The sequence below is a fragment of the Rhinoderma darwinii genome, chromosome 4 (assembly GCF_050947455.1).
Source record: "Rhinoderma darwinii isolate aRhiDar2 chromosome 4, aRhiDar2.hap1, whole genome shotgun sequence".
Lineage (NCBI taxonomy): Eukaryota > Metazoa > Chordata > Amphibia > Anura > Rhinodermatidae > Rhinoderma > Rhinoderma darwinii.
In genome coordinates, this window is record NC_134690.1 from 268499443 (window position 1) to 268525457 (window position 26015).

The 26015-nt window shown below is 40.3% G+C and overlaps 1 protein-coding gene across 8 annotated transcripts in view; it reads right to left on the minus strand.

The window, feature by feature from the left end:
* PEX7 (peroxisomal biogenesis factor 7) overlaps nucleotides 1–26015 on the minus strand; it is a 320745-nt gene that overhangs the window by 11880 nt on the left and 282850 nt on the right. For 6 of the 8 annotated variants that reach the window (XM_075862474.1, XM_075862472.1, XM_075862475.1 and 3 more), the window contains one exon: nucleotides 1933–1984. The exons of 1 other annotated variant lie outside the window; for it this stretch is intronic. In XM_075862474.1, the coding sequence (XP_075718589.1) occupies nucleotides 1933–1984 (52 nt within the window). Of the gene's footprint in view, nucleotides 1–1932; nucleotides 1985–15795; nucleotides 15880–26015 lie in introns of those variants that run through there. One more of the 8 variants, XM_075862471.1, reaches the window with a different exon arrangement.

Consider the following 26015-nt stretch of genomic DNA (forward strand, 5'->3'; position numbering starts at 1 on the left):
TGCAGGACTCAGAAGGGAGGGAACGCCATTTTGCTTTTGGAGTGCAGATTTTGATTGGCAGTAGTTTTGTTTGGGGTTTTGCTGGTATTTCAGTTTATAATTTGGGGGCGTATGTAATCTGTGCGGACTACATCAGGGCATAATAAGAGGGTATAATAATGGGGTAAATAAATAATATTTCATAGATATGTGACTGGTGTCGCACTGATAAATGGCGCCCGATCTTATCGACTTTTGGACACTCTGCACATTTTGCATCGCCATATTCTGAAAGCCATAACTTTTTTATTTTTTTTACCACCGGAGCCCTGTGAGGGCTTATTTGTTGCGGGACAATCTGTACTTTTCATTGGTACCATTTTGGGGTACATGCGATTTTTTTGATCACTTTTTATTACATTTTTTTGCAAGCCGGTTGACCAAAAACAAGCAATTCTCACAATGTTTTTTAGTTTTATTTTTTGCGGCGTTCACCGTGCACTATAAATAACCATTATATTTTATTCTGCGGATAGGTACGATTACGGCGATACCATATGTATATCGTTTTTTTATGTTTTTTCAGCGTTTGTGCAATAAAATCATTTTTTTATAAAATAATTTATTTTTTGTGTCACCATATTCTGAGAGCCGTAACTTTTTTATTTTTCAGTCACAAAAAGCTGTGTAAGAGCTTGTTTTTTTATCGCTATTATTTTCGGGTACATGCGACTTTTTGATCACTTTTTATTCTCTATTTTGGGAGGGGTGGTGACTAAAAAAAATAGCGATTCTGGTGTCGTTTTTTATTGATTTTTTTTGGGGTGTTCATCGTGCGGGAAAAATAACATTTTAGTTTGATAGTTGGGGTCGTTACGAACGCGGTCATACCAGATGTGTACTTTTTTTAACGTGTTCATTTTTTTTCCTATAATGAAAGACTTATTATAGGGAAAAAATGCAGTGTTTGTTTATATAACTTATAACTTTTATTTTTACACTTTTTTTAAAACATTTTTATTATTTTTTTTCACTTGTCCCACTAGGGGACACTTAGACTTGCAGCTTTGATCGCTGTTAGAGTACATTACACTACACACGTAGTGTAATGTACTCTAAGGGTATGTTCACACGACAGCGTCCGTAACGGCTGAAATTACGGGGATGTTTTTTAGGAGGAAACATCCCCGTAATTTCAGCCGTAACAGCATGTGCAGGCGCTTGAACGCCGCGTCCATTACGGACGTAATTGGCGCTGCTATTCATTGGAGTCAATGAATAACGGCTCGAATTACGCCCAAAGAAGTGACAGGTCACTTCTTTGATGCGGGCGTCTATTTACGCGCCGTCATTTGACAGCGGCGCGTAAATTTACGCCTCGTGTGAACAGACAAACGTCAGCCCATTGCTTTCAATGGGCAGATGTTTGTCAGCGCTATCGAGGCTCTTTTTTCGGACGTAATTCGGGGCAAAAACGCCCGAATTACGTCCGTAATTAGTGCGTGTGAACATACCCTAACTGTCATTGTGACGTAACTGTCACTCTGACAGGAAGCCGAGGAGGAACGGCCGGAGGCTGTTCCTCCGAGGCTTCCGTACATGGCACTTCGTGGGGGCTGCCAATGTGCTTCAAACCACTTAAACGCGGCGACGGCAATCCGTCGCCGCAATTAAGGGGTTAATTGCCGAAAGCAGCGGCGATGGTCCGCTGTCCGGCGAGACTGATATGTCAGCTGTCTAGGACAGCTGTCAGCGCGGGTCTGTCACTCTGTGTTTACACAGAGTGACAGTTTTAAATACTGACGAAAATGAACGTCCTGGGGCAGGAACTAGCAGCCGACCAGGACGTTCATTTTCGTCCTTGGTCGTGAAAGGGTTAATGACCCAGCCAAATTTTGGAAATCTGGTATGTGTTACTTTATCAGAGAATAACTTGGTGATAATTTTGCATACCTAAATCATTCTCACATTGTTTTCTCGTCACATATTGTACTTTATGTGCGTGCTAAAAAAAAAAAAAAAAACAGAAACGATTAGTGTTTATTAAAATGTTGAAACTACTTTTAAAAATGTTATTTTTTTCCTATTTTTAACTGCAAGATGTCACATATACTTTACAAATATTTTAGCAAATCTGTATTTCCCTCTTTTTACTTTAGTTTGGCAGACTTACAAATGTAGCAATAATTTAGTTTTCCTGCACCAAGCCAAGTTTGCAGAGGCTCATATGTATCAGAATAATAGAACACCCCCACCCCCACCATAATTGACATCTAGGGGTGTAGCAACAATTTGGACCCCACAGGTTTTGCAGAAACGAATGCAAAGCAGGTGAAAAAAATATAAATATAATATTTTTTCCCAAATGTGTCATTTTGAAGACAGATTTTTTTTTTTGTAAGACAAACATGAGAATAAGGAAACACATCACAAAACGTATCACTCAATTTCTCCGGTGATTAAAAATATTTCCATTGTGGCCCTTATGTGCTGCATGGACAAACGGCAGGGACCATAACAAAGAGAACACACAGTGACTTTCAGGATACAAATTTTGCATGAAAATGTTTCAGGCATCATTTCACATTTGTAGAGGCATTGAGCTGCCAGAACACTAGAAAACCCCCATAAATGACTCTACTTACATTTACAAGGGATATAGGGAAAACTATACCCCTTAAAGGCTATGTACACCTTTGAAATCGTGTGTGTATATATATATATATATATATATATATATATATATATATATATACACATACAGTGAAGGAAATAAGTATTTGATCCCTTGCTGATTTTGTAAGTTTGCCCACTGTCAAAGTCATGAACAGTCTAGAATTTTTAGGCTAGGTTAATTTTACCAGTGAGAGATAGATTATATAAAATAAAAAAAAAGACAATCACATAGTCAAAATTATATAATTTATTTGCATTGTGCACAGAGAAATAAGTATTTGATCCCCTACCAACCATTAAGAGTTCAGCCTCCTCCAGACCAGTTACACGCTCCAAATCAACTTGGTGCCTGCATTAAAGACAGCTGTCTTACATGGTCACCTGTATAAAAGACTCCTGTCCACAGACTCAATTAATCAGTCTGACTCTAACCTCTACAACATGGGCAAGACCAAAGAGCTTTCTAAGGATGTCAGGGACAAGTTCATAGACCTGCACAAGGCTGGAATGGGCTACAAAACCATAAGTAAGACGCTGGGTGAGGAGACAACTGTTGGTGCAATAGTAAGAAAATGGAAGACATACAAAATGACTGTCAATCGACATCGATCTGGGGCTCCATGCAAAATCTCACCTCGTGGGGTATCCTTGATCCTGAGGAAGGTGAGAGCTCAGCCGAAAACTACACGGGGGGGAACTTGTTAATGATCTCAAGGCAGCTGGTACCACAGTCACCAAGAAAACCATTGGTAACACATTACACCGTAATGGATTAAAATCCTGCAGTGCCCGCAAGGTCCCCCTGCTCAAGAAGGCACATGTACAGGCCCGTCTGACGTTTTCAAATGAACATCTGGATGATTCTGAGAGTGATTGGGAGAAGGTGCTGTGGTCAGATGAGACTAAAATTGAGCTCTTTGGCATTATCTCAACTCGCCGTGTTTGGAGGAAGAGAAATGCTGCCTATGACCCAAAGAACCCCGTCCCCACTGTCAAGCATGGAGGTGGAAACATTATGTTTTGGGGGTGTTTCTCTGCTAAGGGCACAGGACTAATTCACCGCATCAATGGGAGAATGGATGGAGCCATGTACCGTCAAATTCTGAGTGACAACCTCCTTCCCTCCACCAGGACATTAAAAAAGGCTCGTGGCTGGGTCTTACAGCACGACAATGACCTGAAACATACAGCCAAGGCAACAAAGGAGTGGCTCAAAAAGAAGCACATTAAGGTCATGGAGTGGCCTAGCTAGTCTCCAGACTTTAATCCCATCGAAAACTTATGGAGGGAGCTGAAGATCCGAGTTGCCAAGCGACAGCCGCGAAATCTTAATGATTTACAGATGATCTGCAAAGAGGAGTGGGCCAAAATTCCATCTAACATGTGTGCAAACCTCATCATCAACTACAAAAAATGTCTGACTGCTGTGCTTGCCAAAAAGGGTTTTGCCACCAAGTATTAAGTCTTGTTTGCCAAAGGGATCAAATACTTATTTCTCTGTGCACAATGCAAATAAATATATATAATTTTGATTTTCAGGTTTTTTTTTAAATATAATCTATTTCTCACTGGTAAAATTAACCTAGCCTAAAAATTCTAGACTGTTCATGTCTTTGACAGTGGGCAAACTTACAAAATCAGCAAGGGATCAAATACTTATTTCCTTCACTGTGTATATATATATATATATATATATATATATATATATATACGGCTGAATCGTGCACGGAGACCTGAATCTGTCAGGTCAGCGGAACTCACAAGGTTACAGAACAGATGTATCGTGTGCTAAGACCTGAATCCGTCAGGTCAGCGGCACTGACTGGGTCTCTGACACCCAGAATTTACCTGAAATCAATCATATCTAAGTTGTGAACTTAAATGTGATCGACAACAGCTCGATCCTGTGTCAGAGTGCCGCTGACCTGACGTATACAGTTTTCAGCGCTAGATACAGCTGCTCTGTATACAAGATATAGAGCAGCTTTATCTCAAAATGTAAAAACATTTTTTAATAAAAAGTATTTAAGAAAGTTTTGCAAAACACACTATTTGGTTTTTCGTTTGACCAAATATGGCTGCATTACCTGGTCTTCTATATCGACCTCCACCACCCCCCCCCCCCCCATGAATTTATTGTAACATGTTATACACACTGGTTTTGGCTCGTTGAAGAAAAAAATAAAATTTCACTGGAATAGGGTATCCATTAATACTAATAAATAACCTTTATTTGATATGCTTTAAAATTAACAAAAATTGTGACTTAAAATAGTCCGCATATAAGTAAATCAGGTCCCAAGTCAATGGGATATGCTCGTATGCACGATTCCCACAGTAGTGGGTATGTTAGAAATACTTAGCTGATCATAGGTGATTAAAGAACACCATTGTAGTCATTTAATGCATGCTTCTTTCACACCGATAGTTTGTATCGCCTATTTCTTTAGGTAGTCTGATCGCGTGCAAGTGATAGTTATGTACAGACAGTTATGCCGGAGCCCCACTAGCCAGTCATTTGGTGCTGCTCCTTTTTTCCACCAGTCCCATAGTGTCACTCACCCTGCATTCAGGGACACAACATGGAGGACATATTAATTCCTTTTATCCCTTCCAGTAGTCTATTCTGAGCTATCTTGAAATCGCTCTCAAAAGAGCATTCCACCTCAGCTACCTGTTTCCAGCAAGTCCCTGTTAATACATTAGGATTGTTATTAACCTCTCCATTCTGCCGTTCCACTGCTCTGTGTTGTGGCTAAAGCGCGTGTTTTCCGGCCATGAAGAAGAAAACAGCGTAGCTCGCTGAGCTATGCGGTTTCTGTAAGTCCCATAGAACTGATCGGTAGTTACTATGCTGCTTCCGTAACTGCCATTCACTATGGGAGTTACGGAAACAGCGTAGCTCAGCGAGCCACGCTGTTTTCTTCTTCATGGTTGGAAATCACATGCTCCTGCCGCAACACAGAGTGGTAGAACGGGGTTTAGGGGGCCCCGTTCTGGAGATAGGTGAGGGTCCCATAGATGGGACCCACATTTATCTGACATTTATGAAATATCCTGTGGATATGTCGTAAATGTACAAGATAGTAAAGGTATTATTGAGGTAAATTAGGTAGTGGGTCTCCACTTTAGACTTGCAGCTTCAAAGAAAAGGAATGGTATTTCTTGCACTACAGCGCTACTGGGCCCTGCGAATTCTGTAAATTGTGCTTGTTGTTCTGCGGTAGCATTCCTGGAAGAGGTTTCTGAGAAACTGTCATCGACACTGCCGTTGTCATTGATGAAGATACAGTGTCAGTGTGTGAGTCTAAGCTGTCAGAGCAGAGCATGCGATATGCATCCTCCTCGCTATTCCCCCTGCTGGCCATTTTATAAACATCATATATATATAAAAGCTAATCTAAAATGTATGTATGTATGTATGTATGTGTGTGTGTATATATATATATATATATATATATATATATATATATATATATATATATATATATATACACACATACACACATACATGCATGTAACACTCAAAATTAGTTCCTAATGGAGCACACTTTCTTAAATGATTTTTTTTATATCTTTTGTGACGTCCTAATGTGAAGCAACTTATATAATCTTGCAAAGTCTAACTAACGCTAACAGATATTTATATATGATGTAATGTATTTTTTTTTGTGATTTTTTTGACTTTTTTCGTTACAGGTTCTTCACTGGCAGATGTAACAATCGGTCTTCTCACGATCAAACATTCTGAGGAGAGAAAAGGACAGTGTGCAACTGCCTGCATTTACTAAATAAAACTTATGTAAGCCCCATGACTCGCTCTCATGGTGATCACATGATCAGGACTAAGCTAATTGGTCCCTGACGGTTTTCTACATATCCAAGCTGTCAGAGACCGCTCGTGCACCGCAATACATGCAAAAGCGCGTGCATACTGAATTTAATCCTGTGACATGCTAGTACAATGGCACAAGTATAAAGTCCACGACCAGGCAAGGTGAATATATATGTCGTAATTGGGTTAAGGGTACATGATAGTTTAGGTATAATAATAAATAAAAGAGAACAAAAAATATTGCCCCCCTGTCTTACCCAGTGCTAACATAACAGAGGAAAAAATTTAAGGTGGCACCTGAATTCACATAGAGCAAAATCGCCTTTTTCACAAGAAAAGGAAGCGATTGGCTAATTGAATAATCATTCAATTATAAGCTCGTAAATCGATTCTATTCAGGTCAATAATTCTTTGGAATTATTTACTCCTATTTAACTCCTTAAGGACCAAGTGTTTTTTGTTTTTTTTTGTTTTAATCGATTTGTTCCAAGAGCTATAGCTTTTTTATTTTTACGTCGACAAAACACATTTTTTGAGGGACGATCTGTATTTTTTTTGTACCATTTTAAGGTACATATAATTAATTAACTTTTATTAGTCTATGTTTTGGGGAGAAATTTAATAAAAGCAACAATTCTGCCATATTTTTTTTACGCCCTGGACCATGCGGTAAACTATAAGGCCACGCCTCTGGCGTTTGTCAGGCCCTCAGCTGCCATTAAAAAAGTCACCGGCACCCTGCAATCACTGGGTTTCCGATAGAATGGCAGAAAGTTGCTATTGACCACGGCATCTAAGGGGTTAACCGAGCCTATCGGTAAGGACCACCCTGCTCACTACTTGCCGCTGTGTCTGTACTTGTGGGGTGAGAGGGGAATCCCCAGAACCATTTCCCGTGAGGGCACGAGCGGACGCAGTTTCACGTCCTAATGGAAAGTGTCACTTTCAATTAGCGGTTAATATTAAATAATTTTAATATAAAAAAAAAAAAAATTATGAAATAATTATTTGGTGCAGTAATTTTATTCTGTAGTATTCCTTCTGAGGGGTATGAACAGTTTTAGGTTTTTATTAGTGTATGAATTGTGTACATTACAAATAATACTTTTCAAAATATAAAGACTTGATATTTCTCTTTATGCTGTACAAGGATGGCCAGTGAACTTGACATTAAATAGGCATTGGTGTAAGAGTCAAGTTTGAAAATATATAATTTAGAGAATGGTTTCCTACTGAATGCTTATGAGGAACAGAAAATCAGCATAACACGTGTAGTGATGCATAAAATAGTAAGAAAGCCACTGGACAAAGAGTGCCAACTTTACGCCTATAAATGAAACATGAAGAAAATCAACCATAACATTTAATAAATTTCAAGCTCTTACTTTGAAAATTTAGACCAATAGTATTACAAGCAGAAAGAAAGCTTAGATCAGCCCATTATCCAGATTTCTTTATACATATATTAGGTGAAAATTGTATTTGCAAATGACTGTGTGGGTTGCCAAATTGACTTTCTATTGTTAAAGTGGACAGAACTATTCTAACGTTATATGCGTATTTCTTTCTCCAGCACAGTACTATTATAATACAGTTGAATATTGGTATTTCATAAACTTTTCTGCTTTTTATTTTAACAGGGGAACTTAGTAGAGGTACTCTTTAACAAGAGCGTTTGACATGGTGTATTATAATACTGGAGGTAGGACAGGGAGACTGAAGTCATAAATGGGTGAACATGGTCAGCCACAATACTCAGATGGGTTGGAGCAGGGGAAACATGCTCATCTGGTAATAACCCCTTAATGACCCGGCCTGAAAAGACCTTAATGACCAGCTAAATTTTTCTGTTTTTGCCTCTCTGCCTTTCAGCAGCCACGTTTTTATTTTTTTCATTGACGTGGCTGTATGAGGCCTTGTTTTATGCGAGAGAAATAGTATATTTTTTCCATGAAGTTTGGGGGTAAAATTTTATTTTTTTACGGCATGAATATTGTAAAAGGTGATGCTTGGCATTGTTTTTCTTGTGTATTTTTTTTATCCCGTTCACGTTATATGCTAAATAACCTGTTACATTAATTCGTCAGGTTATTATGGTCGTGTAGATACCTAATATGTGTAGGTTTTTATTTTTATGCAATGTGGGGGCAATAAAATATATTTAATGCAAAATAATGTATTTTTTTTGTTACTTTTTTTTAATCGCATTAAGGGGGGATTCACACGAACGTGTATTGGGTCTGTGCGGGCCGCGTGGTTTTCACGCGCCACGCACAGACCAATACAAGTCTATGGGGCAGTACAGACAGTCCGTGCTTTTTGCGCAGCGTTTGTCCGCTGCGCAAAAAGCGCGACATGCTCAATATCTCCGCGTATTTCGCGCATCACGCACCCATTGAAGTCAATGGATGCGTGAAAACCAAGCAGGTCGCACGGAAGCACTTCCGTGCGAACCGACTGAAACAGCGCACCAGCTGTCAAAAGGATGAATGTAAACAGAAAAGCACCACGTGCTTTTCTGTTTCCAAACATCCAAACGGAGTGTCTTTGAGATGAGCGAACCCGGACAACCGAACCGAACTTCACCGGGTTCGGCCGAACTCGTTTTGGCCGAACCCGGCAAAAAAATTTCCGGTACGCGACGTCAGGAGATAGTCACTGTCCAGGGTGCTGAAAGAGTTAAACTGTTTCAGCACCCTGGACAGTGACTTCCGATCCCAATATACATGAACGTGTAAAAAAAAAAAAAAGAAGTTCTGACTTACCGATAACTCCCGGCTTCTTCCTCCAGTCTGACCTCCCGGGATGACAATTCAGTCCAAGTGACAGCTCCAGCCAATCACAGGCTGCAGCGGTCACATGGACTGCGGCGTCATCCATGGAGGTGGGGCCAGATGTCAAGAGAGACGCGTCACCAAGGACGCGTCACCAAGGCAACGGCCGGGAGGGAAGTTCTCGGTAAGTACGAACTTTTTCTTTTTTTTTTTTTTTAACAGGTTTCTCGATATTGTGATCGGCATTCACTGTCGAGGGTGCTGAAAGAGTTACTGCCGATCAGTTAACTCTTTCAGCACCCTGGACAGTGACTGACGTCCACTAGACTCATCTCTATGATGGCGGCTGCGCGAAAATCACGCAGCCGCGCATCATACACGGATGACACACGCAGCTGTCAAGTGGTTTTTGCGCGTGCAAAACGCCGAGTTTTTTGCGCGCGCAAAAACGCAACGTTCGTCTGAATCAGCCCTAAGGGATAACTTTATTTATAACTTTATTTTTTACTTGTAATGTATTAGCATACTGCTGTATGTAATACATTACACTGTGTCACTATGACACAGGCTGCTGTTAGGGCAGCACATAGTGTGCCGAACTGCAGGCAAACGGAACAGACAGCTCTGGGGTCCTTTGTAGGTCCCCAGGGCTGACTGCAGAAGGATTCCCCGGTGATGCGATCAAAGAGGGGAATTCCCTTTGATAATGCAGCGACGCCAAAAGATTTTGTTGTAGACAGGGGACCTGCACCACCTGACGTCTAAAAAACAGTGGGCGGTCGGGAAGGAGTTAAAGGATTTAAGGAGTTGTTGACTTTGCACAATCCCTTTCTATTAAATAGGTCCTCGAACAAGCTGATGAAAAGGTATCTTGCTGCTGGTACCTCAGGAAACAGCGTACTGTGTGGGGGAACCGGTCATCAAGTGCTCAATATTCCTGGATCACCACCACAGGTGAAATTCAGCATTACACAATGCATGGATGTGCTGGGTTCTCCAGAGTCACTAGCTGCTCTCCACCCTGGCTAATAACTATACTTAGCCTAGGCCGTTCACACAAGGCTGGATGTAAATCATAGGGATTATTCCCAATTCTGTTTGGTAACCTGCATGCAGCATTAATGAAAATTGGTCTGGGCAGGAACATTTTTGGTGAGCTTGCACTCACTTCAGCCTCTGTTTCATATTCTAAGAGCTTTATAATTTGGCTCGGTGCATTTGGGTCAGATTTGTTCTGATGGAATCGGATTCTATGCATGGCACTTAATATATAACTTCTGCACTAAGATATTATGGGAGGAGTGGTAACAATTACGGCCATTGGCTACTATAGCAAATACACCTCGGTTCTATGCACGCATATAAAATGCTCTTCTACATATCAGTTTTGAAGCTGCACTACAAAAAGTCTCTTTCTAGCCAAGGCCATATTTTACAGTGAATCACTGAGACAACTTCTTCATTGTTCTAAACAAAACATTAATCTCTTGATCTTATCTGCATGCTTATATACATTGTGTTGTTGCTACATATGTGGCTAAGTGTAGACTAATGAGATATAGACATTAACAAGAAAGTATACAGGTATAGGATATAGATAGATATAGGACATATGGGATTAATCCAAAATTGAATTTAAATACAGACACACTGAATTATTTTACCCATTTAGTGTGGGTTTAGACTGTGTTTTGTGGAATATTTTTTTTTTGGGGTTAATGAACTCCCATTAACCCCTTAGTGTCCAAGTAATTTTTTGTACATTTATTTTAGACTCCCCACCTTCTATGAGTCATAACTTAAAGTACCATATACTGTACTGGGAAACTGAAAACAAATCGGCGTGGAATTGGAAAAATTGATCCCTCCATTTTGGGTTTAGTTTTTAAATTTTTAACCATGCAGTAAAAATGACAAATTTACTTTATTCTGCTGGTCAATACAATTACGGCGATACCAGATTTATATAGTTTTTTTAAAAATGTTTTACTCCTTTTACAAAGAAAAAACGATTTGCGAGAGAAAAAAGTGTTTTTTTTCCCCACATTCTGAAAGCCATACATTTTTTATTTTTCCGTCGATAGAGCGGTGTGAGGGCTTATTTTTTTGCGGCACAAGCGGTGTTTTTTTATTGGTTCTATTTTTTGGAACATATGACTTTTTGATAACTTTTTATTTCATTTTTTTTTTACTGCTAAGTTGCCCAAAAAACAGGGATTCTGGCGTTTTATATTTTCTCTTTTTACGGCGTTAACCGTGCGCATTAAAAAATGCTGTATTGTAATAGTTCTGACTTTTACGGAGGCAGCGATACCAATTTTGTTTATCTTTTACATTACTTAAAAGGAAAAATGATTTTTTTTCACTACTAAAAACTTTATTTAACTTTTCTTTACACAATCTATTAGTCCCCCTAAAAAATACACTGTAATACTAATGTATTGCAGTATATTGTAATTTTTATTACCGTATATATCGGCGTACAAGACGACTTTTTACACCCTTAAAAAAATGTCAAAAGTGTGGGGTCGTCTTATATTCCGGATATTGTCTACATTAGGGATGCACGTTGCAGCCGCACAGCTCAGTATAGTGACACATGAATGTATGGGAGCGCGGCTGCGGCTGTGTAATTCAGCCACAGCCCCGCTCCTGAGTCATGATAAGTTCGCGGGGTCAGGATGATGCAATGCGGCCAGCGCTGCACTAATGAGCGGCGGCACTGGAGACAGAACATGGCGGGCGCGCTACAAAACACCCCCATGTTTTGTCTTCAGTGCCTGAACTGCCGCTCATTAGTGCAGCGCAGGCCGCATCACCTCATGCTGACCGCGCGCGCACTTCCTGTCAGGAGCGGGGCAATGGCTGTATTACACAGCCGCAGCCCCGCGCTATAACGGCGGAGATCAGAGAAACCTCTCATCTCCGCCGTTATTCCCCTGAATGCTGCGATCACAGCTGACTGCAGCATTCAGGGGAAAGTGAGAAGGGGGGATGCCCCTGGATCGCGTCACAGGGAATTCCTGTGACGCGATCGAGGGCCATACCATATATGGGCAGACAGCCCAGTGTCTATTGACGGACCCCAGGGCTGTCTTACCATATTTCATGTTGTTAGGACATACCCAAGTATGTCCTAACAACTGCCTGTGTATTATCCGTCCACAGGTTAATGTACTGGCACATATCTGATATATGTCAGTACATTAAAGTTTAAAAATAAAGTAAAAACAAAGTATTGTTAAATTTTAAAAAAAATACACCTTCACCTTTTTTACAATAAACATTAAAATAAAAAAAATGAAATAAACACGGCTTTCATTCACTTATTAATGTGAGGCATGAGGTGCGATGAATTTACCCTCCATGTTCCTCACATTAATAGTAAATAACCCCATCATGTACCTCGCACATTAACCCAATATGACTGAGAAACATGATGGGATTAATTACTATTAATGTGAGGCGCGTTCAAAATTCATCACACGTCGCGCCTCACATCAGAAAACGGAAATTTTTTTTTTATTACTGTTGGCAAAAGTATCGAAATTGGTATCGAAATCGCAATACTAAACGAAGTATCGGTATCGAAGTCCAAATTCTGGTATCGTGACATCCCTAGTCTACATATTGTCTACACACAGGTTGTGTGTTACCTTGTGAGCCTGCAGTCCGGTACACAGGCTCCCGGGATGCACGGAATCCGCCACGGATCTGAGGGAAGCCGGTATTAGCCGCCAGGGAACATCTCTGTAAGATGCTCTGGCCCGCCCTTTCCTCTCATTCCCTGCCTCTCAGATCTCGCGCGATGAAGCAGCCTATCTGCGCATGCGCGAGTTCAAAGAGACAGAGAGTCCTGGGTCCTGCCGCCGATGGCCATAGTGAAGCGCTCCTGCACGAAATGGTGAGTATATCTTAAATTCTATATTTTAAGGGTAAAAGTTGGGGGTCGTCTTATACGCCCAGTCGTCTTATACGCCGACATATACGGTAGCTTCTCTTAAGCCTTGCCGCAGGCAGGGCTTAACAGAGGCAGAGTGAAGGCAGTCCTGGGGACCTTCATTAGGCCCCTGCGCTGCCATGGCAACTATCGTTGCCCCTCGTTCACGTTTGTCGGGCCACCGATGACCAGTCGGAAGAGTGCGCCCCCTCTCTATGACGACTCAGATGCTGCGGTCGTGACTGACTGCAGCATTTGAGGGGTTAATCAGCCAGGAACAGCGCGATCGCCAGTGTCAGTTGTAATATACAAGCTCCAAACAACGCTCGCACCATGACGTGCACTTACGCCAAGGTGCGTTAAGGGGTTAAGAGACAGTGTTTATCTACAAAAACGCACAGTGTGAACCTAGCCTAAAAGTTTATTTAAAATATAATACATCTGGAGTAATACATAAAAAGTTTTAAACCCTCAACAGCAAATCAAATATATTAATTTCTAAATAACAGTTTAGTTCTGAATCATATTCTACAATTCATTCGTTGTTTTCCTGTAAAGATGTTTCACTAACTTAACACAGGCTGTTGCCTTCAGCTAAAATAGTCCATGCATACATTAATGGTTGACTTTATGACATCCACTGAACTGGAGGCAAATCATGGCCATTCCTGCCTCATGGTGTTTTAAATACTTGAGACCATATGGGCAAAATTGCCTTTTCTCCTCAAAAATCTCATAATGGAGAAAGAAAAAAAGTAACTGTTGTAATAATTTAAGGGACAGAAGTCGTGCATTAAAAAGATACTTACAGTAGCGTAGTACAGAAGGACATCATACAGTTTTGTTTTAACCTGGATTTATGCTTGAAGAATATATATTACACCCCTTAAGAACCAGGCTAGTTTTCGTTTTTGTCCATGAGCCAGAATTGTATTTTTCCGTCGACATAGCCGTATGAGGTTTTTCTTGCAGAACTAGTTGTATTTTTTTAATGGCACCATTTATTGTACCATATACTGCACTTCCAAACTTTTAAAAAATATTTTGTATGGTGGAATGAAAAACAAACCGCATTTTTTGGGGGTTTTATTTTTACATTGTCCACCGTGCAATAGAAATGACATGTTATCTTTATTCTGTGGGTCAATACAATTATGGTGATACAAAATTTCTGCATATTTTTTTTAATGTTTTACTACAATTCCAAAATAAAAACAATGTGTGAAAAATGTTTGTATTTTTCATTCGATGGATCTGTGTGCGTTTTTTCTTTTTGCGGGACGAGTTTTTGTTTTTTTTGTTGGTACCATTTTGGGGTACATACAAATTTTTAATCACTTTTTTTCCATTTCTTTTGGGAAGCGAGATGACCAAAAAACAGCAATTCTTACATTTATACCCCCAGCCTTTTCCATGTGAGATAAATAATGAAATATTTTAATAGTTCGGACTTTTACAGATACGGTGATACCAATTATGCTTATATTTTTATTGCTTACATCATTTTATTAAAAGGACGGGGAAAAGTTTTTTTTCTAACTATTATTTTTTTTTTGTATGTTGTTCAAAACTTTTTGCCCCACTGGGGGACTTCAACATGCAAATGTATGATTGCTGGTAAATCTACTGCAATACTCATGTACTGTAGTGTGAGTTTAATGTTTCTTTTTTCTTAATCCCTGCCTCAGGCCATTAGAGCAAGTTCGTCAGCTGTGATACACAGCTGACACCCACAGCGTATGGGGTGGGGTCAGCTCTTGAGACTGCAGAATACATGCCCCTCGACATACATGTACGCCATGGTGGGTTAAGAGGTTAATTAATCACAAACGATCACCATGCAGAAGGGACAAGACTGAAATAGATGCTAAATTCCAAGGCTTTATTACTAGGATGAACATTATAATCAAGCAAACATCACAAAAGAAGAAAAATAGACGAAAAAAGTTGCACGTGCTTTCAAGTACGTTGTGTCGACAACAGTTTTTAAATAGTACAGAGAAACCATTTTTGGAGAGCATACTCTTCGGATGCCCAGCCATTAATTGTGGACTTCTTATCGGATGGGAACGGGCATTCAGTCTATACATCAAATCTAGTACCTCTTGGAGGTTCGAGTTACTCCACATGTATATGTATGGAGATCAGGTTCTCTCTGCTATCCTTTTCCTCCTGGCAGTTATCATAGTTGCCGCAGTGTAAGGATATGTTTACTGTTTTGCCTTCCTCATAATATCTCTGACAGAGCTCAGAACAGTCATCCCTAACATGTAATTATACTGTAATTATCACTTTACAAAATAAACTTGAAAAGGTCTACAAGTGTGGACATTTACTATAAAGAACACACTCCAGAATGAAAGTAAAGAAAATTCCTTACTGTTATAACGAATGACTGTGGTTTATATTATACCAGGGGCCTGGTTGTGCATATTAGTAAAGTCAGTGGTTCTCTTTCTTTTTATTGGAAGAGTAATGGCTTTGCATAAAAGCAATTAATCATATAGAATGAGGGCCAAAATAATTTTTATAACTACTGCAAATATAACACAAAGAAGATATTACCTGGATTTTCGTTTTAGGTATTTGATCACTGAGCGTAGTCCGATTAAAGCTTTCTGCTGCTTTATCATGGTAGGATTGGATCACACACTAGATTTGTTTGGAGGTAGTAACTATGGATAAACAGCCACATTATATGAGCTGTATAGGGTAATTTACATCAAAATTATTTGCAAAGTTGTTGTTTATTTTATTTGGGAATCATTTGAGCAAACCAATAAGAATGGCTGCAAAAGAGCACACAAGAGCCTTACAATCTTGGCATATTCACAACATAGCAATTATTTATGTGTTGTACTTGTTGACTTTATTTTATCTAGTTGAAGACGCAGGATGAAAATGCTCATCCTGAGCGGCGGCTCGTTCCCGCTTTAGGACGAGAATGCTCGTCCTGCAGTTAAACTGTAACCGCGTGTACACACTTGCTGACAGGACAGTGATTTCAGCTGTCACAGGCTGCTGATCATCACAGCCATCGGCGACGGGACCAATCAAAGCGCTCCCTGCCCGGTGATCGCTGTGATTGGTCAGTCACTCCAGACTGACCAATCATAGTAGAAAATGGAAAGTGCCACCTTCCTCAGTGATGATCTCATTTCTGTCACAATTGTGACGAAATCTGAGGAGATCGGACCTGTGGCAATAGTATTTCCACACACAATTGTAACACACATCATACAAAGTCCTTTTTAAACCCATAAAGCTTCCTGAGCCATCCTTGTCCTTTTGGGGACGCGTTAAAAGTTATTTAGCTTGTTAAAAAAATAATAATCTATAAAAAAAGTTCTAAAAAAACACCCAAAAAATAAATATATACACCATAGGTAGTAGCGTAGGATATAAATAAATATGTATATGTGTTTAGAATTATATATATATATATATATACACATATACACACACACTAATTATATTACACGTAGGCATCCGTAAAGTGTTAACCCCCCCCCTGCGCTGACGTATTATTAAAATATAAAAAACATTAGTAGTGGTTTAGGTTAAATAGTTTTGGTAGGTTACATACGTATACACACACACACACACACACACACACACACACACACACACACACACACACACACACACCACACCACACCACACTAGGTGTGTAAACTCTTGTGTCGACATTTCAGGCACAGTTTTTTTGTTGGTCTTAAAATGCTAAAAAGATATAGGTAGTTGTATTGTAAGCTATGTACATTTAGTATAGTGTATATATACACACATACACACACTGTTTTTTTCTGTCACAGAAATAAAAAAATTAGCTATGGCTAAACAGATGTACACTGTGGAGGAGGCCTACGCCATGCTGTGCTCAGACACGTACTGCCAGTGAGGATGAGGAACACTTCCTTATTATGTCATCCTCTAGCAATAGTGAGGAACCCCCACAAAGGCGGAGAAGGCAGAGTGATCAACCGAGTGACTCCAATTAGGTGCCCCTAAATATTTTTCCACCCCAAATTCCGGTATTCAGTTCTGCCCCAGGTATAAAAATTTATACAGTTCCTGATTGATGCTGAACAGTTCCTGGCTTGTCACCCCACATCGTATTACGCTAGAAGCCAGATGTGGCATCCAACAAGTGCCACAGAAATCCCAATATTTTGAGGGCTCCTTCTTAATATGGGGCTTATTAAGAAACCAACCATACAGTCCTACTGGTCGACCGATGTTTTATATGCTACCCAAATGTACAGCGCTGTAATGCTGAGAATACGCTTTGAGGCAATATTAAGGTTACTCCATTACAATAATAACAGCCAGTGCCCTCCGCCTGGTGACCCCAACGAGGACAGGTTATTTAAAATTAGGCCGCTTATTACACTTCTGAGGGAAAAAAAAATCAGCGGCATACACCCCAAATAAAAACATTGCTATAGATGTCGTTTGTGCTCCTCAAAGGAAATATACGTTTTAGGCAATATTTGCCAAGCAAAAGGGCAAAATACGGGATAAAAATATAAGAGCTCTGTGAGACTGAAAGCTATGTCCTGAAAGCAGAAGGTATTCCTTTGCTTTTGAGTCCCATTGTGCTGCCAAACAGCAGATTACGGCTTTAAGTGGGTGTATCTTTCAACACAAGAGAAACAGTGCAATATTGGAGTATATTTCCTTAGTTTCATGTGCTGAATACGAAACAAAATACTATGAATTCCACAAAATGTGGGCTCAAACTACTTACCACACCCCAAAATAAATTCCCTGAAGGGGTGTAGTTTCCAAAATGGGGTAACTTTTTGGGCGTTTCCATTGTACCGGCACCTTGGTGGCTCTGTAAATGCGACATGGCACCCGAAAACCATTACAGCAAAATCTGCGCTCCAAAAATCCAAATGGTGCTCCTTCTCTTCTGAGTCCTGCCGTGGATCTAAACAGCAGTTTATTACCACATATGGGGTATTCTTGTAATCGGATAAATTGCTTTACAAATGATGGGGTGCTTTTTCTCCTGTATTCATTGTAAAAATTCTATGTTCTTTCAGAAAAAAAGTTGATTTAAATTTTTTATGTTTCAATAATATTTATTGAAGGTTTACAGGAAAAGGTAAATTGTACATCAAACAATGCAAACAGTCGGGGGCATTCCCCGTAAATCGAATGAGAACAGACAAATATATTCCAATTATTGGCATATGTTGAAAAAGGAAAAAAAAAGAAGGAATAGAAAGGAGGGAGGGAAAAGAGTGGGGAAAGACAGGAAAATGAGGGTCAAGTGTCCTCTAGGCAAAATTAACCTAAGAGATTGTCCCAAGGAATCTGAGCCATGGCTGCCAAACTTGAAGGAAGAGCTCCTCCTTATCTGAGACCATACAGTTTAAATCGGTCATTAACCATAATCCAATTCAGTTTAGTCTTAACCAGATGAACAGGACTTTTCCAGGATGTAGCTATAGCAATTTTGGCTGTCAGGAACAGAAAGGATACAAATTTATGAGAAGTATGAAGTCCTGCCTAAATAAACGTTTAAAATGTCTTTATTAATTAGTATTTAAAATAGGGCACTCATGCCAATTTATACTGTGAATAGGCGTTTAGCAAAACAGAGACACAGTTCCCTTATCAGGTGTAAAAATAAGATGATGATTGGTACACCTTAGTGTCGATACAACACCCGACAGGAGTAGTGATACACACCACTCGTCCGTTTGCCGCAACGATACAAAGTAGCTCAGTCCAATATGAATGTTCCACAGGCACCGATGCTGGGTGCACCAATTGAAACATGTACAGAGAACTTAGCAAAAATAAATGTGGTCTTTTTGCCACAAGTAAGCAATTTTGAGCTATCTCCCAACGCGTTTCTGAAACCCTCTGAACCAGAGGGGAACGTCCTCAGGGGTATTTGTAAATTGCGTATATTAGTTTGAGCAGCTACCATACAGCACATATTATTGCGCTCCTGAGAATACACGAATTCAGCAGCATGAGACACTAATGCCTGGTCTGACTCGCGCCAGAGACTCTCACAAGATTTATACAGCTAGCCCCACCTAGCAGATGGGCGGAATGGAACGGACATAGCCAATCGGTGTATCACAGCGTATAAGTAACGCCCACCGATCGGGCCTGCCCATGGTAACATAGACGCCAATCAGGTAGATGCATAAAGCATCAGTAGTTACTAGGGGAATACAGGCGGTTTATGCGTACGTTTGATAAATAAACAGGTAGGTGTGAATATGTGCCAAGCATAGAGCAGACTGACTATGTAAATGTGGCGGTAGTCACCTACAATTTGAAGCTGATGACCATTTCTTATATACACAATAAATGAAGGGTGCATGTGGGATGGGTAAATGGAAAAAAAAACAAAAAAAAATAAATTTGAATTTTTTCTTTTTTTTATATTTTTATTATTATTGGGAGTATACATCGCTCGCACAAGACCAATCTGTATTTAATACATTGTTGTAAATGAGCGACTAACGATGTTATTGTTGGCATAGACGAGTAAGAGAACTAAAGGAAGGAAAGAAAGGACAGATATTCATTAAGTCCAGATGGACTAACTGTTTTCATTCTGAATATCCATTGGGCTTCCTTCTGGAGGATTTTTTTTATCCCAATCACCTCCTCTGGTTGGTGGCACAATGTGTTCCATCCACTGGAATTTCAGGACAGTGGAATCACCAGAATGATGCTCCCATACATGTCTAGAGACAGAGGTATCTTCCTTCCTATTTATGTCACAAATGTGATCTCTAATCCTCCGTCTAAATTCGCGTCTAGTCTTTCCAACATACTGGATACCACAGACACAGGTGATAAGATACACTACTCCCTTAGTCAAGCAATTGATAAAGGATCTCGTGTAAAAGTTTTCGCCTGTGGTTGTACTTGCAAATTTACGGGTACTAAGAATGGAGCAGCAGGCTTTGCATCTGCCACATTTAAACGTCCCTTTAGTGTTAGATGACAGCCAGGTAGTATTTTTCACTTCAAGATGGCTATGAACTAGCCTATCTTTAATATTCCGACCTCTTTTGAAGGTAATCAGTGGTCTGTCACCTACCAGGTTGCCTACATCTGGGTCCGAATTGAGGATATGCCAGTAGAGGGTAAGTATTCTCCTGACCTCATGATGTGCAGCATCATAGGTACCCATCACTCTAATTGTCTCCTCCTGTATTGGACGCGTTTTGGGATTTAACAAGCTGTCTCTGTTAGCACCCATAGCGTGTTGATATGCAGTTTTCAGTACATGATTCGGATACCCTCTCCGCACAAATCTGTCTCTCAGACCATTAGCTGAGGATTTGAAATCCGAAATTGTGGTACAGTTACGTCTTGCCTAATGTATTGCCCCTTAGGTATGCCTTTCTTAAGTGGGACAGGATGCCAACTATCCCATCTAAGCAGATTATTAGTTGCGGTGTCTTTACTGTACATATTCGTTCACAGATAACCCATCTCTGTTTTTTCAATTTTAACATCCAGGAAAGTAATGTGTTGCTCCTGTATTTCTGACGTGAAGAAAATACCTATGTCATTGATGTTTAACACAGACACAAACTCCTTAAATTCAGCAGCAGTTCCTGACCAGAGAATCAACACATCAATGAATCTTAGCCATAGTTCAATATGCGATGTGTATTTCTCCATCCCATCACTGAATACAAATTCCTTTCCCACCAGCCCAGATATAGGTTAGCATAGGTAGGAGCACATGGGCTTCCCATTGCTACTCCTCTGAGCTGGTGGAAGATCCTATGCTCAAAAAGGAAAAAATTATGCTCCAAGATATACCACAGTAATTTTATAACAAATTGATTGTGGGCATGGAATTGGGTTCCTCTGTCCTGAAGGAAGTACTCCACTGCTCGGCAGCCCATAGCATGAGGGATGGAGCTGTAAAGAGCCTCCACATCCAGACTTGCCAGGAAAACATTGGGTTCCACTTTAATGCCTTCAAGTTTTCTAAGCACCTCCATCGTATCACGTACATACGATGGAAGTGCCATAACAAATGGTCTGAGTATTTTGTCAACGTAAACGCTGGCATTTTGTGAAATACTCCAGATGCCAGAAACGATAGGACGACCTTTAAGGGGATGGAGTCCCTTATGTACCTTGGGAAGACTATAAAAAGTCGCCACTTGCGTGACCACTTTCAAGAACACATCAAGTAACGTATTATCATTCATAGGGGGATTTTTTGTTGAGGGTAATTTAAGATCAGTGAATGGTCCCTCACCCAGCTCTCTCTGACCTTCATTCCAAAGTTCCCCCAATAATCTCACATGAGGAAGATCTTCCTCCAGGATCCCCAATTCTTCACACTGACGTTTGTCATGCGTCTTGAATTTTTTTTTCCATTTGAGTTTCCTAATGAATAGGTTCAGATCTTTAACCCAAGAAAATAAGTCAAAGCCATTGGTTGGGACAAACGATAGTCCTTTGCTTAGTATGGCAATCTCTTCAGTAGTTAGTTGTCTGGCAGACAGATTAATAATTTGCATATCATCATCCTGTCTCATACTGGCATTGGTTAGACCTCTCTCTGATCCCTCACAAGGTAGTCTGAGATAGGATGACTTCGGCCTAAAAAACTCTCCCTGTTGGCAGCACGCCCTCTATTTCTCCCTCTTTGGACGGTACGTGATTGAGTTCTACCCTGAGGTCTATTGTTGCGCGCTGTTCTCAGGGGGTATCTCTGTGTATCGGAGTCTGACACATCCGGTTCAGAGGATAACTGTGTGTCAATCTCCTGAAACACAGTAGGTTTGGGACCGAAATCAAAGATCCTACCCTCCTTAAAATCATTAGTGTCCCTAACATATTGGAAGTGTTTGCGTTCTTTGATGTGAGCTGTGAATTTGTCAATAGTCTGTTGCAAAGTGCTTTCTTTCTTCTCAAAGTCAGCACTGCCCATAAATTTTTTAACGTGTTCAATGCCCTCCTTTAATTCTTTAGCACTACGTGCAAGCAAAACTTTCTCCTCATCCAACAAGAGACCCATAAATCGCAGAGATGATTCGATTGATTCTTTTTCCCATTTTTTGAGAAGATCCCCCGATCGCAGCCTAGCTGCTGGTATAAGGGTAATTCTCAAACCTCTGGGTACTATGCGATTTTTGAGGTACGTCTCAATTGTTTGGACTTCCCACCAAGAACGAATATGGTTTTTGTAGGACTTCGTTAAATGTTTAAAGGCACCAGTAATGCTTACAGTATGTAGTTGAGATGCCAATTCACATTCTGAAAAGACCTCCCTAGCATCACACAACCACTTATCCTTGTTTATGTCAGTTGTAAGAAAACCTGCCATCCCCTTTGTTAACCCCTTAAGGACGCAGCCTAGTTTGGGCCTTAAGGCTCAGAGCCCATTTTTCAAATCTGACATATTTCACTTTATGTGGTAATAACGTCGGAATGCTTAAACCTATCCAAGCGATTCTGAGATTGTTTTCTCGTGACACTTTGGGCTTCATGTTCGTGGTAAAATTTGGTCGATATATTCAGTCTTTATTTGTGAAAAATTGCAAAATTTAGAGAAAATTTACAAAAAATAGCATTTTTCAGAATTTAAATGCATCTGCTTGAAAAACAGACGGTTATACCACCCAAAATAGTTACTAGTTCACATTTCCCATATGTCTACTTTAGATTGGCATCGTTTTTTGAACATTATTTTATTTTTCTTGGACGTTACAAGGTTTAGAACATAAACAGCAATTTCTCATATTCTTAAGAAAATTTCAAAAGCCTTTTTTTGAAGGTGCCAGTTCAGTTCTGAAGTGGATTTGAGGGGCCTATGTATTAGAAACCCCCATAAAACACCCCATTTTAAAAACTAGACCCCTCAAAGTATTCAAAACAGCATATAGAAAGTTTTTTAACCCTTCAGGCATTTCACAGGAATTAAAGCAAATTGGAAATGAAATTTGCAAATTTCATTTTTTCTGCTGAATTTCAATTTTATTCAATTTTTTTTTAGTAACAGAGAAGGTTTTACCAGAGAAACACTACTAAATATGTATTGTCCAGATTCTGCAGTTTTTAGAAATGTCCCACATGTGGCCCTACTGCGCTCGTGGACTAAAACACAAGCCCTAGAAGCAAAGAAGCACCTAGTGCATTTTGAGGCCTCTTTTTTATTAGAATATATTTTAGGCAGCATGCCAGGTTTGAAGAGGCGTTGAGGTATCAAAACAATGGAAACCCACCAGAAGTGACCCCATTTTGGAAATTACACCCCTCAAGGAATTCATTTATGGTTTTTGTTATCATTTTGACCGCACAGTTTTTTCACAGCACCTATTTGAATTGGGCTGTGAAATGAAAAAAATGATATTTTTTCCAATAAAATGTCATTTTTGATCAAATTTTCTTATTTTCACAGGGAACAACATACCCCATTTTGTTGCCCAATTTGTCCTTAGTGCGGCAATACCCCATTTGTGGTGATAAACTGCCCTTTGGGCCCATGGGAGGGCTCAGACGGAAAGGAGCGCTATGTGTTTGTTGGAGTCCAGATTTTGCAGGATTGGTTTTCGGGTGCCATGTTGCATTTGCAGAGCCCCAGAGGTATCAAAGCAATGGAAACCCACCAGAAGTGACCCCATTTTGGAAACTACACCCCTCAAGGAATTCATTTATGGTTTTTGTTATCATTTTGACCGCACAGTTTTTTCACAGCACCTATTTGAATTGGGCTGTGAAATGAAAAAAATGATATTTTTTCCAATAAGATGTCATTTTTGATCAAAATTTCTTATTTTCACAAGGAACAACATACCCCATTTTGTTGCCCAATTTGTCCTTAGTGCGGCAATACCCCATTTGTGGTGATAAACTGCCCTTTGGGCCCATGGGAGGGCTCAGAAGGAAAGGACCACCATTTGGCCTACTGGAGCTTTTCTGGTGCTAAGTCATGTGTGCAGAAGCCCCTGAGGTACCAGTACAGTTGAAACCCCCGAGAAGTGACCCCATTTTAAAAACTACACCCCTTAAGACATTCATCTAGAGGTGTAGTGAGCATTTTGACCCCACAGGTACTGTGTAAAAGATAATGCGCAGCAGATGGTGCAGTGTGAGATTTGCAATTTTATATATGTATATGCCATTTCAGTGTCCAATATAGTGTGCCCAGCATGCGCCACCGGAGATATACACCCCTTAAATTGTAATGTGGGTTCTCCTGGGTACGACAATACCCTACATGTGGCTGTTATCAGCTGCCTGGGCATACGGCAGGGCTCAGAAGGGAAAGATGAGGGGGGTAAGCTGTGCGGAGTGCATCAGGGTAAATTAAAAATCAAGGGATGTATGATACATTTTAAAACAATCTTTTATACAGAGCCCTGTTTTTTCGGGACACGTGTCACATTGGTATATTGTGTTCTTCCTTATCCCCCTCTTATAGCAGACTCTGCACCTCTTTTGACTCTTTCCCTTTCCACCGGTTTGGGGACCTTCTCCTGGAAAGTGTTGCCCTGGTACGATGCGTGTGGCCTCGCTTCCAGAAGTACTGGGTGCCCCCCCTTCCTGGTCCCTAAAGATTAGATCTTGAAATTCCAGGAAAGTTCCCCTCTGGCCTGCACATCGACGTAGCACATACGCATTGTACAAAGCCATCTGTATGATGTGCCCGGCCAGCTTCTTATACCACACCGCATGGCGCTGTAGGGCTTCAGGACTTGATTTGACAAGTCCATCCCTCCCATGTACCTATTGTAGTCCAGGATGCAGTCTGGTTTGGGGGTGGCCTTTCCTTCATATATCCTAAACCTGTAGGTATACCCTGATGCACTCTCGCACAGCTTATACATCTTCACGCCATACCTTGCCCTCTTACCTGGCAGGTACTGGCGGAATTGAACCCTCCCTTTAAAATGTACCAGGGACTCATCAATAGAAAAACACTTCTCGGGGGTGTATGCTTGGGAAAACCGGGCACTGGAACGGTCTAATAGGGGTCTCCGTTTATACAAACGGTCAAAACTGGGGTCATCTCGGAGTGGGCACGGCTCATTATCAGTATAATGTAAGAAGCGAAGTATTGCCTCATTTATTTATTTTTTTAGGTTCCAGTTCATTTCTGAAGTTGCTTTGAGGGGCCCATATATTAGAAACCCCTATCAAACACCCCATTTTAGAAACTAGACCCCTGAAAGTATTCACAACAGCATTTAGAAAGTTTATGAACCCTTTAGGTGTTTCACAGGAATTTAGAGCAAAGTAGAGGTGAAATTTACTCTTTTTATACCATTTTTTTTATAACACAAAAGGATTTATCAGAGAAACACAAATTAATACGTATTGCCCAGATTCTGCAGTTTAGAGAAATATCCCACATGTGGCCCTCGGGCGGTAATGACTGAAGCACCGGCCTCCGAAGCAAAGGAGCACCTAGTGGATTTTGAGCCCTCCTTTTTATTAGGCACCATGTCCGGTTTGAAGAGGTCTTGTGGTGCCAAAACATTGGAAACCCCCCAAAAGTGACCCCAATTTGGAAACTAGACCCCTTGAGGAATCCATTGTAGTTTTCATGGGGTGCATGCGGCTTTTTGATCAGTTTTTATTCTATTTTTAGGTGGCGTGGTGACTAATAAACAGCAATTCTACTATTGTTTTTGTATACTTTTTTTTTTACAGCGTTCACCGTGCGCTATAAATGACATATTCACTTTATTCTGCGGGGCAATACGATCACGTCGATACCAGATGTTTATAGTTTTTTTTTATGTCTTATGGCGTTTGCACAATAAAATACGTTTTGTAAACAATCATTCACTTTTTG